The sequence below is a fragment of the Myotis yumanensis genome, unplaced genomic scaffold (genome assembly GCF_028538775.1).
Source record: "Myotis yumanensis isolate MYYU_CA2020_CCGP unplaced genomic scaffold, mMyoYum1.0.hap1 SCAF_5, whole genome shotgun sequence".
NCBI classification, from domain to species: domain Eukaryota; kingdom Metazoa; phylum Chordata; class Mammalia; order Chiroptera; family Vespertilionidae; genus Myotis; species Myotis yumanensis.
Window position 1 is genome coordinate 99,374,099 of NW_027223756.1, and position 18,857 is coordinate 99,392,955.

General features: G+C 44.6%; 1 protein-coding gene and 1 pseudogene across 1 annotated transcript in view; both read right to left on the reverse strand.

The window, feature by feature from the left end:
* The window catches only part of ADAMTS2 (ADAM metallopeptidase with thrombospondin type 1 motif 2), a 285,590-nt gene that overhangs the window by 62,097 nt on the left and 204,636 nt on the right, over positions 1–18,857 (reverse strand). The window contains exons 9-10 of the mRNA XM_070417030.1: positions 18,548–18,680; positions 17,242–17,355 (exon numbers count right to left, since the gene is read on the reverse strand). Coding sequence (XP_070273131.1) covers positions 17,242–17,355; positions 18,548–18,680 — 247 coding nt within the window. The remainder of the gene's footprint in view (positions 1–17,241; positions 17,356–18,547; positions 18,681–18,857) is intronic.
* LOC139009990 (solute carrier family 38 member 6 pseudogene) lies at positions 249–1,722 on the reverse strand (annotated as a pseudogene).

The window sequence follows — 18,857 nt, forward strand, 5'->3', positions numbered from 1 at the left end:
AAGAAAAGATTGACCTAATACATTTAAGAGTATTCTGAGTTTGTTTCTTATTTTGATTAAAACTGCTATGAGTCTACTTTCCCTTGCCCACTCCCATGTTGTTCCACTTTTCAGTTAGTAATGTTTACAGAAATGTTAACTCACATAGAGAGCATTCATCTAAGGTACCTTTCAGAATTGGTTTTTTTGGGTTTTTTTTTGCATATGGAGGTAAATTATTCTTCACAAGAAATGGGAAAAGATATCTTTCATTTGTTATTAATCCGATTAAAAATGATGAGGGCTAAACTAAAAGTCCCAACCAAAATTCCAAAGATGAGCAAAACAAAGGCCCCAAGCTTTTTCCATGAGAGGAAATCCTCTCTGCTAAGTTTAAGATAAAACAGTCCTGGGAATACAAAAATCAAACATGTGGATGTGCTGGAACCAACTACACCAAATACATTCTTAATGTCAGGAACATATATTGCAAGTAAAACAATGATAATATTGAGAGCTAGCGTGATCACAAAATGGTGAATCCATGAGAATGGAAAATTGGAGAAAAACATCATCATTAAAGCTTTCCTTGCAGGGAAGTGGATTAGAGGGACTGTCAGAAGCAAAGCAAACAGTATGCATAACTTCACAGTCCTCACAACAACATCATGAGGCAAGTATTTACTATAATCTTCAAGTATATCAGACGCCACTTTGTCATAAAAAGTGAGGTACCCAAAGAGTGCTGATATAAAATAAATGAGGAAACTTAAAGCAATTGCGGTATTGGTTACACTCTGCATTCTTTTCTTTGAAGGGCTGTGAAGTTCACAGTATATGGGCAATACTGAGGTATGGCAGAGAAATGAAAAAGCCATGGTTGGTATCGCATAAGCACTCTCTTAGGAGAAATGAAAGAGCTTTGGTTTACAATCATCTGTAGCATTTGAAATCTGGAAGTACTGCTCTATACAATTTAATGTCAGAGGACAAGGGATGGACCATTTTTTAATTACTATCACAAGAGCAAAGAACACCATAAAGAAAAATGGTAAACTACTTGTGTAGCCAAGAAAGCCTATTTTAGGAAGAAGAGCAAGAGGAAACACAATGACAACACAAATGATTATTAGTAGTGTTTGTTCATCAAGATACCAAGACCCACTATATTCTCCAGACAAAAATTCTGAAATAGCTGCAGGAAGCTCTGTCTTAATAATTAAAAGATAAGATGACATAGCTCCAATATTCTGGATTATTATGGTGCCTGCCACCACCACCTTTCCACATAATCCAAATGCAAAGAGTCCAAGATCTTCATAAGATGTCACAGCTGTCTGAATACACATACTAAGCAGGAGATGAACTGAGAAAGAAGCCAGAAGAGCAACTATCAGCAGCAAAAAACTAAATCCAAGGATACCAGTATGAGCCATAACAAAAGCTAAGCCAAGGCTGTCACTTCCCATGATGGCATTCATCAAATTAAACACTGAGAAACCATATGAAACACCTGGGGATCCTTGTCAGTGAAGTTCGTTGCTTAGCAACAGGCTCAACTCTTCTGCCTGCGCCTCCGCCTCTGCCTCCTCGGGCTGCTGGGAAGAGACGTACCAGCCCGGCTGGGCGTTGATGACTCCCCAGGGTGCCTCCATGATGCTCGCTGGCCAACGACCAGGTCCATCAGGGAGCTACTACCCCTGCCCTCCCGTCTGTTGTTCATAGTTTTTATCTTTACCTTTTTCTTCTTCTTCCTCTTCTTAAAGGATACTTTTCAGCATTCATATAATACTGGTTTGGTGGTGATGAACTCCTTTAGCTTTTTCTTATCTGTGAAGCTATTTATCTGACCTTCAATTCTGAATGATAGCTTTGCTGGGTAAAGTAATCTTGGTTGTAGGTTCTTGCTATTCATCACTTTGAATATTTCTTGCCACTCGCTTCTGGCCTGCATAGTTTCTGTTGAGAAATCAGCTGACAATCTTATGGGTACACCCTTGTAGGTAACTGACTGTTTTTCTCTTGCTGCTTTTAAGATTCTCTCTTTGTCTTTTGCTCTTGGCATTTTAATTATGATGTGTCTTGGTGTGGCCCTCTTTGGATTCCTCTTGTTTGGGGTTCTCTGCGCTTCCTGGACTTGTTAGTCTATTTCTTTCACCAGGTAGGGGAAGTTTTCTGTCATTATTTCTTCAAATAGGTTTTCAATATCTTGCTCTCTCTCTTCTCCTGGTACCCCTTTAATTCGGATGTTGGTACGCTTGAAGCTGTCCCAGAGGCTCCTTACATTAACTTCATATTTTTGGATTATTTTTCCTTTTTGCTTTTCCGGTTGGGTGTTTTTTACTTCTTCATATTTCAAATCTTTGACTTGGTTCTTGGGATCCTCTAGTCTGCTGTTGGATCTCTGTATAATATTCTTTATTTCAGTCAGTGTATGCTTAATTTCTAATTGGTCCTTTTTCATATCCTTGAGGGTCTCACTAGATTTATTGAGGGTCTCACTAAATTTATCTGTGGTTTCTAGAAAATTCTTGAAAAACCTTATAAGTTTGGTTTTGAACTCTATATCCAGTAGTTTGCTTTCCTCTATTTCTGTCATTTGTGACCTGTTTCTTTGTCTCTGCATTTTTTATGCTTCCCTGTGTTGATAGAGTGGCTTTCTGTGCTAGGTGTCCTAAATGGCCCAGTGGCTCAGCCTCCCCAATTACCTGAGGTGGACACTCTTGGTGCACCCCTTTGTGGACTTTGTGCACAGTCTTGTTGTAATTAAGCCTTGATGGTAGTTGGTATCACTGAGAGGAATTGACCTCCAGGCCAATTGGCTGTGAGAATCAGCTGTGTCTGCAATGGGAGAATTTCTGTGCTGGAGACACCCTTCTGGGGCAAGACTTGCTTCATTGGGGCTTTGGTGCTCACTGAGTCTGCCCCCTGAGTGTGTCCCTTATGGATCTGAGGAGTTGTAATCTGGATGGTCCCACTCTGACCACTGGGTACACTGGCACTTGGGTCTCTAAGGAGGTGCTAATTTAGCCTCTTCCTGAGGCTACCCAGCAGGAGCTATGGAGAGATCTGCAGATTCCTCTTCTTTGTTTGGGATTTGGAGGTGCCCAGATGAGGCCCAGCTGTGAAGCAATGCAAGCTGCTGTGGGGCCTTGGGCCTTCTTTTGGATGTTCTGGGTCTCTCTGACCCAGCTACAGTTTGTTAGGTAATTTTAGATTGCAAAGGGCCAGGCCATTCATATGCAAAAGCCTCTGTGCACAGCTTAGGTGGGGTAGGGTCTCAGGGAATCAACACGGTGGAGCAAACAGCTATGGCTGATCCTCAGTCCTGCCCTAAGAGTCCCCGGGTGTCAGTGTCCCGTGGTAATCACTGCAAGCACCTCTGAGAGAAAGCCGCCCTCGAGTTCCGCCGGATGCCAGACAGTCCACTTTCTCCCCGTATGAGCCTGGGTCCCCAGAGAGTAGACCGGAGCTAGAGTTCAGAGCGGGAGCTTGTGTCTCCCTCCCGATTGAAAAAGATAACTGCGTCCTCTGTTGCCAGCCCTTTCTGCTCGCGCCTCTGTACCTCTGCACTTCTGCACGTCCTCTGAGTCTCAGTGTGCTTTTCTCTTTCCTTCTAGTTGTAGAATTTCCACTCAGCCAGCCTTCCTATGGTTGTGGATGATGTACGTTTTGTCTTTTAGTTGTATTTTTGAAGTGGTTGTGCGAGGCAGCAATTTCAGGTGTTTACCTATGCCGCCATCTTGGTTTCTCCTTTTCTCTGTTTTTTAAATTTTATTTCAAGAGAAATGATTTTAAATATGATAATGTTACATGCAATAAACAGCAATTATTCAAGAAAAATGACCTTACATATAATAACATTACATGCAATAAAAATTAATATTTCAAGAATAAAAGGATTTTAAGTATAATAATATTACCAAAACTGTACTAACATAGTTGTAGGAAATATTAAAAATCTGCAAATAACAGGATTACTTCTATTATATTCTAGAATATTTTTTTTCCTCTGGCTTATTTTTGTTCATCAGTTTATGTTGTTCATTATATTCCACAAAAGAGTGAGATCATATGATATTTATCTTTCTCTGACTTGCTTATTTCACTTAGCATGATACTTTTAAAGTCTATTTTGTCGGATATGAGTATTGCCACTCCAGCTTTTTTTTCTTTTCCATTTGCATGGAAATTTTTTTCCCATCCCTTCACTTTCATCCTGTGTGTGTCTTTTGTTTTGAGGTGGGTCTCTTGTAGACAACATATAGTTGGGTTATGTTTTAGTATCCATTCAGCTACCCTACACCTTTTGATTGAAGCATTTAATCCATTACATTTAGGGTTATTATTGAGAAGTACTAGCCATTTTAATTCTGTATGGCTAGGTTTCTCTCTCTGTTTCTTCTTCTCAGCAATCCCTTACAGCAATCCCTTTAGCATTTCTTGTAATGCTGGTATGGTGGTGATAAACTCCTTTTTTTGGTCTGGGAAGCTCTTTATTTGACCATCTATTTTGAATGATAGCCTTGCTGGATATAGTAATCTTGGTCTCAGATCCTTGCTTTCAATTACCTATTGTACTTCATGCCATTCCCTTCTGGCTTGTAGAGTTTCTGATGAGAAATCAGGTGTCAGCCTTACGGAAACTCCTTTGTAAGTAACAGTTTTATTTTCTCTTGCTGCCTTTAAGATTCTCTCTTTATCTTCAATTTTTTCGCATTTTAATTATGATGTGTCTGGGCAAGGGTCTGTTTGGGTTCTTCTTGTTTGGGGTCCTCTGTGCCTCCTAAACTTGTGTGACTTTTTCCTTTACCAGGTTAGGGAAGTTTTCTACCATTATTTCTTCAAACACCTTCTCTATTCTTTTCTCTCTTTCTGCCTCTTCTGGCACACCTACTATTCTAATACTAGAGGCTCGGTGCATGAAATTCGTGTGTGGGCATGGTCCCTAGGTGTGGCCTGTGATCAGGACCATCTTCCCCGGCTGCCCGCAGCTGGCCCTGTATCCCGCCGCCATGCACCCCCGGTTTCTCGTTCTCCATCTGTGGGTGCCTGGCCAGCCCTTTCATGCCTCTGCTCCTCCTACCAGTCTCTATGCAGTCTCCACCTTCGGTCCTCGTTGGGTATCAGGGTTCTCTCCTGTGAGGTTTCCATCGATTATTCAGGAAGCTTTTCCATATTTCAGTTGTAATTCCAGCTTTTTCCTGGGAGCATGCCCATGCAGCATCCTCCTACTCTCACATCGATGTTTTTTCTCTCTCTCCCTCTCTCTTCCTTTCTCTCTAAATAAGATCACTAAGAAAATTTTTAAAAAGAAATCAATAGCATTTTTATACACCAATAGGAAACTATCAGAAAGAAAAATTTTTAAAAATCCCAATTACAATTGCATAAAGAATATCTAGGAACAAATTTAACAAAGGAGGTGGAAGACCCATACTAGAAAAATTAAGACACTGAAGAAAAAAAATGAAGATACAAAAAATGGAAACACATTCCATGCTCATGTATAGGAGGAATGAACATGATTAAAATGTCTATATTACCCAAAGCAATCTATAGATTCAATGCAATCCGTCTCAAAATTGGAGTGACAAAAATGTTCTAAAATTTGATGGCTGAGATAATACAATATCAGATGTATCATTAATTAATATGTTCTCCCATACAGTGGATTTCCTTTTCATTATGATGGTGGTTTCTTTTGCTGGGAAGAAGCTTTTTATTTTGATGTAGTCCCATTTGTTTATTTTCTTCTTAGTTTCCTTTGTCCAAGGAGATGTATCCATACACATATTGCTATGTGAGATGCCTGAGATTTTACTGCCTATGTTTTCCTCTAAGATTTTTATAGTTTTATGACTTTCATTTAAGTCTTTTATCCACCTTGAGTTTATTCTTGTGTATAGTGTAAGTTGGTGGTCTAGTTTCATCTTTTTGCTTGTGTCTGTCCAGTTTCCCCAGCACCTTTTGTTGAAGAGATTGTCTTTACTCCATTGTATGGTCTTGCCTCCTTTGTCAGATATTAATTGACTATAATGGTGTGGTTCGATTTCTGGGATCTCTGCTCTGATTCATTGGTCTATATGCCTGTTTTTGTGCCAGTACCAGGCTGTTTTGGTTATAATGGGTTTGTAGTATAGTTTGATATCCAGTATTGTGATTCCCTCCTACTTTGTTCTCTCTCAAGATTGCTGCAGCTATTCAGGGTCTTTTATGGTTCTATATACAGTTTTGGAGTATTTGTTCTAGCTCTGTGAAGTATGCTATTGGTATTTTAATAGGAATTGCCTTGTATCTGTAGATTGTTTGGGTAGTATAGACATTTTAATGATGTCCCTTCTTCCAATCCATGTACATGATATACACTTCCATTTGTTTGTATCTTTCTCTATTTCTTTTTTCAATGTCCTATAGTTTTCCAAGTATACGTCTTTTACCTCCTTGGTTAAATTTATTCCTAGTTATCCTATTTTTGCTGTTGTTGTAATGGTAAATGAGATTGTTTTTTTAGTTTCTGTTTCTGAGAGTTCATTATTGGTGTATAAAAATGCCATTGATTTGTGGATGTGGATACTGCTACCTTGCTGAATTCACTTAAGTCTAGTAGTTTCTTGGTGGTTTTTTATGTACAAAATCATGTCATCTGTGATTGACAGTTTTACTTCCTCCTTTCCAATTTAGATGCCTTTTATTTTTAGGGCATTACCTGTAAAAAAAATTATGTTTATTTTGGCAAATAGTACAGAACGACATCCCAAGAAGATATATTCTTAGTGTGAGGTTTAAAAACTGAGGTTGGATAAAGAAGAGAGAGTGACATTGGTAGGCAGTCTTTGATCAGTAAAATATCCTTTAAGTAGATGAAAAAAAAATCTATATTATATGTTGGCCAAAAAGTTTCCACCAATTACAAACATATTCCCATTAATAAAAGTGTATGTGTGTGTGCATTTTTATTTTTATTTCTTTTTTCTTTTTTTATTGTTTAAAGTATTACAAATAGTAGTACATATGACTCCTTTTTTCCCCAATTAACCTTCCCCCAGCCTCCCCTACCCCCTGGCACATGCCTTCACCCCCCTCCCAGTGTCTTGTGTCCATTGGTTATGCTTATATACATGCATATAAGTCCTTTGGTTGATCTCTTACCTCTCCCTGCCCCCCAACCCTCCCTAGCCTTCCTGCTGTTGTTTGTCAGTCTGTTCAATGCTTCTGTATCTATTTTTGTTCATCAGTTTATAATGTTCCTTATTATCCATAAATAAGTGAGATCATGTGGTATTTTTCTTTCTTGACTGGTTTAATACACTTAGCATATGCTCTCCACTCTTCTTGTCTGATTGCTGTGCCCATTGCTTTTGCCCATTTAGTATTATGTTGACTGTAGGTTTGTCATATGTGGTCTTTATTATGTTGAGGTATGATCCCTCTTTTCTGCTTTACTGAGAGGTTTTTATCAAAAAAGTGTTATGGATTTTGTCAAATGCTTTTTCTGCATCAATTGATATGATCATGTGGTTTTTATCTTTCAATTTGTTTATGTGATGCATCACATTTATTGATTTACAAATATTGTACCAGCCTTGCATCCCTGGTTTTTAAAGCCCGTAGTTATGGGGATTTCTTTTCCCAGCTCTGGAACCCTGGGCTGGGTGTCTGATGTGAGGCTGGGACCCCTTTTTTCAAATGGGCAGCCTCTGCAGGTATGATCTCCCTCCTGATTAAAAAGGCAGTACATGTGGGTGCTAGCCCAGCCCATTCTGCACCTCTGCCCTTTCTACCAGTCTCAATGTGCTTCTTTACTTCTATAATTTTGAACTTCCATTCAGTAAGCTTTAAGGTGGTTCTGAATGATGGTTTTTCTGTATTTTAGCTGTAATTTTGATATGGTTATGGGAGGTGGTGAGTACAGGTGTTTACCTACACCACCATCTTGGTTCCTCCTCTCCTTTTCTTCTTCTTAAAGTAGTCTCTTTAACATTTCTTGCATTTCTGGTTTGGTGGTAATGAACTCCCTTAACTTTTTTTTTTTTGGTCTGGAAGGTTTTTTATTTCACCTTCAATTTTAAATGATAGCCTTGCTGGATATGGTAGTCTTGGATTTAGGCCCTAGCTTTTCATTACTTCGAGTACTTCATGCCATGCCCTTCTGGCCTGAAGTATTTTTATTGAAAAGTCAACTGACATTCTAATGGGAACTCCTTTGTAGGTAATTTTCTATTTCTCTCTTGCTGCCTTTAAGATTCTTTCTTTGTCTTTAGTATTTGCCATTTTAATTATGAAGTATCTAGGTGTGGGTCTCTTTGTGGTCCTTTTGATTGAGAACTTTTGTGCCTCCTGAACTTGTATGACATTTTCCTTAACCAGGATGGGGAAGTTTTCTGTCACTATTTCTTTAAACAGGTTCTTTGTTCCTTGCTCACCCTCTTCTCCTTCTGGTATTTCTGTAATGCAGATATTGTTATGTTTCATGTTGTTCCAGAGTTCCTTTAAGCTATCTTTCTGATTTTTTAAAAAATATATATTTTATTGATTTTTTACAGAGAGGAAGGGAGAGAGATAGAGAGTTAGAAACATCGATGAGAGAGAAACATCGACCAGCTGCCTCCTGCACATCTCCCACTGGGGATATGCCCGCAACCAAGGTACATGCCCTTTGACCGGAATCGAACCCAGGACCTTTCAGTCCGCAGGCCGACGCTCTATCCACCGAGCCAAACCGGTTTCGGCAATCTTTCTAATTTTTAATTCTTTTTTCTATTGGCTGCTTTAATTGGTTATTTATTTTTACCTTGTCTTCCAAATCACTGATTTGATCCTCTGCTGCATTCAATCTATTTTAATATCTTCCAATGTGTTCTTGAGACCCAAACTGCTGTTTCTGACTGATTAGAGCAGGCAAAGACTCAAAGCCTCCAGAGACCCACTTCTGCCTGAAGACTGGTTGGATTCAGTCTGGACTAGCCTCAAGCAATCATCCAGAGGTGGAGTGAGAGGTTTTCCAACAGGGTGGGGCAATTGCTTCTGCCTGGAGGCTGTTATTCTCAGTCTCTTAATGGGCCTTAGAAACTCCACAGGGTGGGTGGGTTAAGGGCTTTTTCAATATGGTGGGTCAACTATCTTCCCTCCAGGCAAAAACCACCTGGATAGCAAAGATTTGCTTGAGTAAGATGACCTCTGCAATGTGAGGGAATGACTCAGCACAGGAAACAGGGGTGTCTTCCTTCTGAGCTCTAACCCCAGATCCCCCCAACCCTTGCTTATGCTTATACAGCTCCAGTCAACTCTGCCCTCCCTTTGCCAGAGCCCAAGGTGAGTGGCTGCACTTGAAATTTTATGCATTGGCCCTTGAAGAGGGTGCCTGCATTTCCAGCCATCTCTCCCTGGCAGACAGAAAACCTGCTGCTTTTCACAGCCAGATGTTATGTGGGCACCTTTCTCAGTTCTCATACTCTCTGCTGGGGCCCAGCTTGGGGACTAGATTCCAGAGTTCTCAATGGCCCCCCATCCCCTCTGAAGAGCTGAGATATCCCTCTAGAACTTTAGCTGCTATATGTGGGAGCCTAACCAGCCCTTTTGTGCCTCTGCCCTTCCTACCAGTCTCTATGCAGTCTCCACTTTCTGTCACTGGTTATCAGGGTTCTCTCTAGCTAGTCTTCAGTTGATTATTCAGGGTGGTTGTTTTGTACCTTAGTTGTAATTCCAGTTTGGTCCTGGGAACATATCTGTGAACTTCCATTTACTCTGCTGCTTTTTTAAATCTTCCGATGTCAACGTTTCAGTTAAGAAGTTTAAATGCTTTTCCAATGTGATCATCAGATTCACTCCTCTTCAATAACTGGATTGTCAAGTGTTTTAAGAGCCTGTATGTTACTTTCCTGCCATAATTACCTCATCTTCCTCCTAATGAATGACTGCTTTTGATCTGAAACCTTTTTCTGTTATAATTAAATTTGTTAAGTCAGATATTTCTATTGACTTCTTTACTCATTTGTCACATTTTAAAATTTTCCCTTAAATTTTATCTGAAAATTTTAATACATAAATTAAAAAAATGTTAAAAGAGGGTATATATATATATATATATATATATATATATATATATGAAGTCTGTAGTTTCTTTACTTTATTATAGCATTCCAAAACAACTTTTGAAATGATAGTGAAAATAGTGTTTTAAAGCTTTATCAACATTTTGAATAAACTTTTTACATTTCACATCCATTCAGGTTTCCCTTATTTTTTTGTAACAGGTATGAAGGTGACAGCTTTGAGACAGGCGCAGCATCTTGTTACACAACCTTTCTAAAGAAATATCCAAGTTGGGTCTGTGTTTAAAATGTCCCATCTACAAGACAAACTCCCAAAGTAAACAAAAACTGTTGCAAATATAGAAGCAGTCACGACCTCAGGTACAGTTGAGGCAGCTTTTCTCCATTGAGTTCAGGAGAATGGGCTGCACACGGCACGTATCCTGCAATAGCCGTGGGTGAGTTGGCACAGTGGCCATAGTTTTTCTGGAAGTTATTCTTACATCTGGACAGATACAGTAATTTAATGACACTTGAGAGATACTGAAGACCATGTAAATAAGCCAATAAATACATCCCAATCCAATTTATCCTGAGCCAAACCCACAAGGCACCCATAGCTACTCTCATGCCAGCCCGCATAGAAGTGTTTCAGAGGGGAAGGTAGAGTGAAAATAGAAGTGATCTTAATTGATTATGTTTAAAATATCTTACCTTCAAATTTATGAAAATATACAACCATGTGAACATATTGTGAGGCCCCTCCCAGGACCTTGAAAGGGGCCCAGGCAAGTGAGGTGCCCCAAAGCTTATCACAAGCTTCACTGTAAATCCAGCTCTGTTCCCCTCAACCCTTCTGTGGGCTCTCCTGCTGCAGAATGAAGATTAAACCCTGGGCCACAGGTAAAAGCTCCGCATGACTTGCTCTACCTCCCACCACCAGGCCAGGCACTGGCAGACTGCCATTTCTTTTCTCCCTCCCTCTGAGTGCCTTTCCTCAGGAGACATCCTGAGCTCCACTTCCTTCCCCCACCCTTGCTGAAGTGGATGCTGTGATGAGACCCTTGCACAGGTCAAGGCTCTTTCTCCCCCAGCGGCCAAGTGTGTTGGTCGCTGGTGGATGGTAGTTGAATCATCACTCTTCTGGACATGCCCTCAGTCAGAGGGCTGCCTAGCCCAGGGTCATGTCCCTTTCCTGGGGACAGTCATAGCCAATGACTCATCAAGTTTGGGAACAACTCTGAAAGGCCAGCCCAGCCCAGCCCAGGGCTCCTGGTGTCAGCTGAGCCCCATGTTATGACCACATGGCTGTTCAATGTCTCACTCTCCTGCAGGTGTTGATCCACATTGTCCCCAGGAAAGTCCCTGCCTGTGGATCTCTGTCTCAGAGTCAATTTCCAGGAGAGCTGTGCTACCTTTTCCATGCTTAAGTCATCCCCAGGCATCCCTCCCAGTTCTTATCTCTCAGGCAGGCCCTTCCTTGACTCCCTACTTTTGAGCACATGTCTGCATGGAGGCCATCTCTCCTCTTCCTTCCTGACACAGTAGCACTTCCAAGCCTGCCTGACAGGTTGAGCCCATTGAAGGCCCTGCAGAAGCTGCCACTCTCTGGGTTCTCCACCCTAGGCTCCAGATAAGTGCTCAAGGGCTCCATCTGGGCACATGGCCAGAAAGCATAGTCACAGACAATCTGGGGTCAGGCAGACTTGACTGCAGGCCACCAGTGATGCTGGACATGTTCTTCCTGTGCATTGGGGACCTCATCGCTCACTCCAAAGTGCCCCTCACTCAACCATGGAAGGGAAGGGAAGACCCCACAGAAATGCTGGCTGGTGTCCTCCTCAGCTGAGGGAGCAGGGTGAAGCTGGCAGGCAAGAAAGAGAGGCCAGGTAAGGAAAGGCTGTGAACTGAATATTTGTATCATCCCATAATGCATATGTTGAAGACTGATCCCCACTGAGATGATATTAGAATGTGGGCCTTTGGAAGGTGATTCATTCATGAAGGTGAAGCCCTCAGGAATGACATTAATGCGTTTATAATAAGACATGAGAGAGATGCCTTTTCTTTCCAAAATGTGAGAAGACAGAGAGACAATGGCAGCCTGCAACCCTCACCAGAACCTGACAATGTGGGCACCCTGATGTCAGGCTTCAAGCCTCCAGAACTGTGAGGAGATATGTGTTGTTTTAAATCGAAGCATTTTTGTTAGAATAGCCCAAGCCAACGCAGACGAAGTGAGGGAGTACTCCTGGTACCTCTGAAGGCTATGACTGTGGTTGGGCCTCTAAGTTACTGGGGGCCATGGGAATCAAAGGCCAAGACAATGGAAGAGGCTACACAGTGGTCCCCTTGTTCCCACTGGACAAATTGGTGCCAGTATGTAAATGGGGAACTGGGCCCCACAAAACTCAGGATACCACCCAGTCCCATAGTTCAATGGACCAGTTCCCTGTAGACCTGGGTCCAAATGACCAGAGGCAATGCAGGTGCATCAAGCAGAAAATGACAACTCAGCAAAAGTTGAGAAAGAAAGGAAAACACCATGACTCCACCACACAGAACCTGCTCCTCTACACTTTTGGTTTATTTCCTCCTGGACGACTAGGAGTACTAAACAGAGAGAAGTTACCCTGAATGAACATGCTTCTACTTTGATACCTCGGTGCTATTATGGGAGAAACAGTTTAATGTTATTAAAAGGTTACATAATATGTTTAAATGCTTACAAATATTTTATCCAGTAGAGATAGTTAAATATTTAAGAGCACAATTTTACGTGTCCTGAGTGAATTTGGAGCTTATCACAGAACCCTGGGACAACCTGACTGGGCTGTGTCATGGGCTAGGTCAGTGGTCAGCAAACTGCGGCTCGGCAAACCGCGGCTCGCGAGCCACAGGCGGCTCTTGACCCCTTCAGTGTGACTCTTCCACAAAATACCGACTTCTGCGCATGGGTCATGAAGTTTCAATCGCACTGTACGTGCGCGTCCGCACATGGTATTTTGTGGAAGAGCCACACTGAAGGGGCCAAAGAGCCGCATGTGGCTCGTGAGCTGTGGTTTGCTGACCATGGTTCTAGATACTCTGGACAGCGCTGACATACCTAGCAGGCCAGGAACACTGCCTGGTGGGTCTGGAAGCCTGAATGGCCGGCTTTCTGTTTCAGGAAGGGAATATTTAGCATTTCTGAACTGTTGAGGCCCTGGGTCTCCATTCTCCATCCGTCAGCATGTCCCCAGTGGATACCATGTGCCAGGAGCTTGGGATGTGAGGATAAGCAAGTTGGGCACTTAGCTGACTCGCCCTAGGAAAGAATGGCACCAGGTCACACGGCGAGGAAGGAGGGACCCAGGGCTTGAACTCTGGGTATCCCTGGCACTATGACTGTCTGCCAATTCTCAGCTATACAGGAAACATAAGCACAACACAGGAGCATCATGAGGACTTTGCATCAGGCATGTATCTCTGAAACAGTCCTCAGAAGTTCGTGGGTGGATGATGCTTCCCCAGGGTGCTTTATGTGGACACAAGAGCACATAGAGGAAGGACCCTATCCTGCCGAGACACACTGAGGCAGAAGCACCTGGCTGGGCCTTCCTTCCTCCTGTTGCCTTGACCCTGGCTCTGGCAGGGAGGGCAAGATGAAGCCACCAGCCTGGCCTGCGGGGCATATCCACCTGGGAGGACCCTTTGTACTTTGGCCTGGCCTTGCCTCCACGGTACATGCATATAGGCTTCATGGCTGAAAGCCAAGCCCTTCAGAGAGCAGATCTGAGCCAGGTCTCCAGTACACTGGACAGGGCAGCACACCAAGCAGGCACAGGAAACACTTAGGTCAGTTAGTCCTTCCCTCTCTCCCACAATCACCCAACCTTCCTGGGAGCCACATGTGTTAACCATGCCTTTTATTTTCTGGACTAGAAGCCCATTGCAGGAGGATTCCTGCAAGAACAGGGCTTCCTTGGGCCGATCGCACTGCCAAGCCCCGCTGTCCAGGGCTGCTCACGGGTGTCCCGGCTGGGGGCGGGGCTTAGGCAGCTCGATCACTCCACTAAGCCCCGCTGCACGGGGCCGCTCATGGGGGTCCTGCGGGGCTTAGGTGGCTCGCCGCACACGGGGGTCCCAGCCGGCGGCGGGGCTTAGGCGACACACGGGGGCCCGGATGGCGGCTCGCACTGGCCCGCCCTACCTGCAGTATGCAAATTAGCTGCCATATTTGCTGGCGGTTAATTTGCATACCACGCTGATTAGCCAATGGGAGGCATAGCAAAGGTACGGTCAATTACCATGTTTGTCTATTATTAGATAGGATTCTGATACTGTGACATCTGGGGCCTTGCTGATTCTGGAGGGGCTGCCCCTCCCGGGGTTGGCTAGTTCCTAGAGATAGTGAACTACTAACCTGAGAACATGCCTTCATATGCAAACCACCTAATCCAGAGCTCCCAACCCAACCACCTCCTCTGCAGGCTCTCACACTCTGGACCACTTGTCCTTATCACCCAAAGACAAGTGCCAGAGGGCTACAGGCAGCTTCTATGCCCCAGTGCCCATTGACATGTTCACACTAGCCAATCCTAAGCCTGCTTACCCAAATTCAATGTCCACTGTTTCTTCCTGTGGAAACCACAGTTCCCATGTCCCTCTGCTTCCTGATCCATTCTGCTGCTTTCTGGTGTCTTCCCCCTCTTCCCTGTGGCATGCTAGGGGATGGGGGTGGACACTCCTTTTGAGATCTGTGAGGAAAAAACTCCCTTTTCAATAACAATCATCTCCTGCTGGCTTTACTCTATCTGAAGTTTTCAATTAATATACTAACTTTCAAATACCATGCTCCTCTTATTTGCCATGCTCCCCTCAGCACAGTCCACTAAACACACACTCTCTGCCTGGAGTGCTGCTCCCACTTCTCTATACCCTTGGGTTTCAGCGGGGGTCACTGATTGAGTGTCTCCCTGAGCTCCCTGACAGGCCACTCCTCATCCCTGTCTTCACTATCATGTCACCACTGCTTCTTCACATTCATGGCCGATGCCCACAGACAACGGGTACCATGGAGGTGGAGCAGGCCTGATACATGGAATGAATGAGCGAATGAATTAGTAAATGGATGGGTGCATGATCGGGTCTGGAGAGGGATACGGGAAGTTGGCCAGCCAGGGAGGGACCATGGGAGGGCTCCAGGGCATGTCCAGCCTGTATTGCTCAGTGTCAATTGGCTGGATCTCAACAGCAAGGTAACCTACTGGTTGGAGTGTCTGCCCCCTGGTGGTCAGTACACATCATAGCGAGCGGTTGAGCTGCCTTAGCATATCATTAGCATATTATGCTTTGATTGGTTGAACGGCCCACTGGCCTACTGGACAATTAGCATATTAGGCTTTTATTATATGGGATATTCCACCTCCTACTTCTAAGAATTCATTAAGTCTGGGGGCACAGCCAAATCACCTGGGCATCTCTTAAAAATACCAAGTCCTAGGTCAGTGATGGCGAACCTTTTGAGTTCGGCGTGTCAGCATTTTGAAAAACCCTAACTTAACTCTGGTGCCGTGTCACATACAGAATTTTTTTGATATTTGCAACCATAGTAAAACAAAGACTTATGTTTTTGATATTTATTTTATATATTTAAATGCCATTTAACAAAGAAAAATCAACCAAAAAAATGAGTTCGTGTGTCACCTCTGACACGCGTGTCATAGGTTCGCCATCACTGTCCTAGGTCTTCAAACAAAATATGCTTGTGAATGTTCACAGTAGCACATTCACAAATGCCAGAAGGTGGAGTCAACTCAAATGCTCACTGATGGACAAAAAGATCCACAGAATGTGGTCCATTTAGACAGTGGGACATTACACAGCCACAAAAAGGTATGAAGCACTGACACAGCCCACAACATGGAACCTTGGAGACATTATGCTGAGTGAAAGATGACAGATATACTAGTAAAAGGCCACATAACATATGATTCCAGTTATAAGAAATTCCAGAATAGGCAAATACACAGAGGCTGAGAGTATATCAGTGGTTGCCATGGGCTGGAGAGAGGAAGGGAATGGAGACTCAATGCTTAATGGGGTCTTCTTTTGGGGTGGTGAAAAAGTTCTGGAACTATAAAGTAGTGATGTAACTAAACATCTCTGAATCGTATACTTTAAAGTGGTTAAAATAGCACGTTTTATGTTACTTAGATTTCACCATAATTTAAAAAATAGCAAAAACAGTTCCTGATCCTTATTGCAAACCAAAACCTGAAGAGGGGTAGACCTGGGAATCTGTAGATTTAAGAAGCTCCACCACAAACAAAATAAAATTAAGCAGAATTTAAGACCCACCTGGAAGAACCTCAGGCTTAGCCTATCTGGGGACTTTTCAGGCCTGGGTTGGGGGAACTTGCATTGGAGTCCACGACCCTCCCACACAGAGTAGGTATACACACCTTCAGTGGGTTGAGCCCTGGGGGGCTGTGACCCAGGTTTAGGCACATCTGCAAAAGCCAGCCCCGTTGCAAGTGACTGGCTGAGAGGTAGGTATGAGACTTCATCGGAGCTGATGAGAATTAGGCTGTGATTTAGGAGACAAAGTACTGGGAGAGAAAAGCCTGTTTTTCTGGCAATTTGCTGGAGGTGAGAAGTGGGCCTGGGAGGATGGCAGGTGATGGTGGGTGACTACTGAGCAACCTCAAGGGACAAGTTGGCCCTCTAAGGGGCAAATACCAAATTCTAGAGTCTAAGCCTGAAGCTAGGCCTGGGGAACCAGCAGCCACCTGACTCCAATGTTGGCCTCAAGGTGAAGTGACCCAGTCACGCACAGTGTGCAGGGGGGACTGAGTCTGCTGGAATCCCCCAACTGCTCCTCAGAGGAGGGAGTTCTCTTGAAGCCCTCTCCTCTGTTCCTGTCTTTGCTCCAGCCTTGTCCTCTGGATCTCTTTCCTGACCTTTCTGCTTCCTATCCTGATAGCCCTTCCTCCAGGACATCCCTGAGGAGGGAGTTCTCTAGGTAGAGGGTTGAAGCACAGATAGGTGCTCTGAGACATCAGGTTTGCTCTGAAAATAAAAAACAGTGTGTGGGAAGCACAAGGGCAGAAGCTTGGAGAGTGAGTCATGTGGGGATTATTAGAAAGGAGGCAGGAAAAGCCCTCATCTCCACCCCAAGGGCTCTGAAGGGACTGCCCCTGGATATCTGAGCTTGTCATGTGGTCTGCCGTCTGCCCTGACTCACCTTGCCAGGTGCACACATGGTCCCATCCAGTGGGGGGCCCTTCTTGGTCTTGCAAAAGTAGGGATTGTCAGGGTGGCTGCACCACAGCTGCTTGCAGGGATCGAAGGTCCGGAACTGGAAGAGAACACCAGCCACTGGTCAGGGTGCTTCCCACTGTGGGGACCCTATTCCCCAGAGACCTCTTGGACAGCTATGCAACTGGCACAGCTTGACTGCCTGTGATAGGCTTGTGTGGCCAGCGGGTGCCCTGAATTCCATGTGATTCTGAGGCCATGATAATCTCGAGAGTACAGCCGCTAATTCAAGTCTCTGTGGGATACTGTCCTCCCCAGCCTTCAACCCTTGTTGGCTGCAGCCCCCATGGAGCCTGGACAGACTGGGGAGCCAGTGAGCCTGGCGTGAGGGCTGGGTGGGCATCTCTCTGGCCCAGGAGCTGTCACTACAGGGCCCTAAGGGCACCCCCTGTTCCCCTGCTATGAACACTCCACCTCTTGAATTTCTCCTGAAGCCCTCTCCTCTGTTCCTGTCTTTGCTCCAGCCTTGTCCTCTGGATCTCTTTCCTGACCTTTCTGCTTCCTATCCTGATAGCCCTTCCTCCAGGACATCCCTGAGGGACACAGCTGAAACTCAGACCTAGCCATGCTCTCCCTCTTCAAACTTTTACAGAGCTCCCCATTGCCCACCACCTTCCTTAGGCCAACATGCAAGAGGTTAGACAGCCTCATCAGTACCCAGATCCACCACCTGCTCACTGTGTGGCCTTAGGCAGTTTACCTAACTTCTCTGGGCCTCAATTTCCTCATCTGTAAAGTGGAATACTTTGCTTACTTCCTACATGGAGGTGGGATGAGCATTGAGTCAGACACTAATATATACACCACTGCTCTTGCCATACTGTCTCAAACCTGGTGGGCCTCAATCAGCAGATACACTCAATTTTGATGACCTGTGTTGATGCTAATGGCTTTGTCTTGGCATTCAACCCTGGGGAACAATTGGTTGCTCCTCAGCATGCTATGTTCCTGCACCTTTAGGCCTTTGCACATGTGATTTCTGCCTTCTGGAATGCCCTGTCCTCCCATTCAACCTTTACACCTTGCTTCTTCCTAGGGAAGTCCTCTTGAATTCTGCAGACCACACAGGGGCCACACCATGCCCCCACCATCCCTTGATGCTCCCCAGGTTACAGCGCTTGTCAGCTGTGTGCTCCCTGCCCAGGACCAAGTCTAGATGGGCAGGGTGGGCACTGTGTGTGACTGGGTGCAGAGGGAGATGTTGCCCCCAGGGTGCCGGCTCCGACACTCACCGCGGTGCACATCATGTAGCCCAGGCCGAAGTCGAAGCGGCACTGCTCGTTCATGGAGTAGTGCAGCCCAGGAAGCTGGGGCAGCGCCGGCCAGTCGTGGGCGAAGGGGTCATCCCGCAGGCAGTCATAGGAGCTGTGAGGGGACACGTGGGCACTGCAAGCTGCCTTCAGCCGGACTGGCCATCCAGTCTGTGGGGCTGCTGAGGCCCCTTCTGGAGCTGTGATGATGGGCCTGTCTGCACACCCCAGCTCTCAGCTGGGCTGCCTCTCCTTGCTGCATCTCTGTTTCTTTGTGTGAACTACCCAGGAC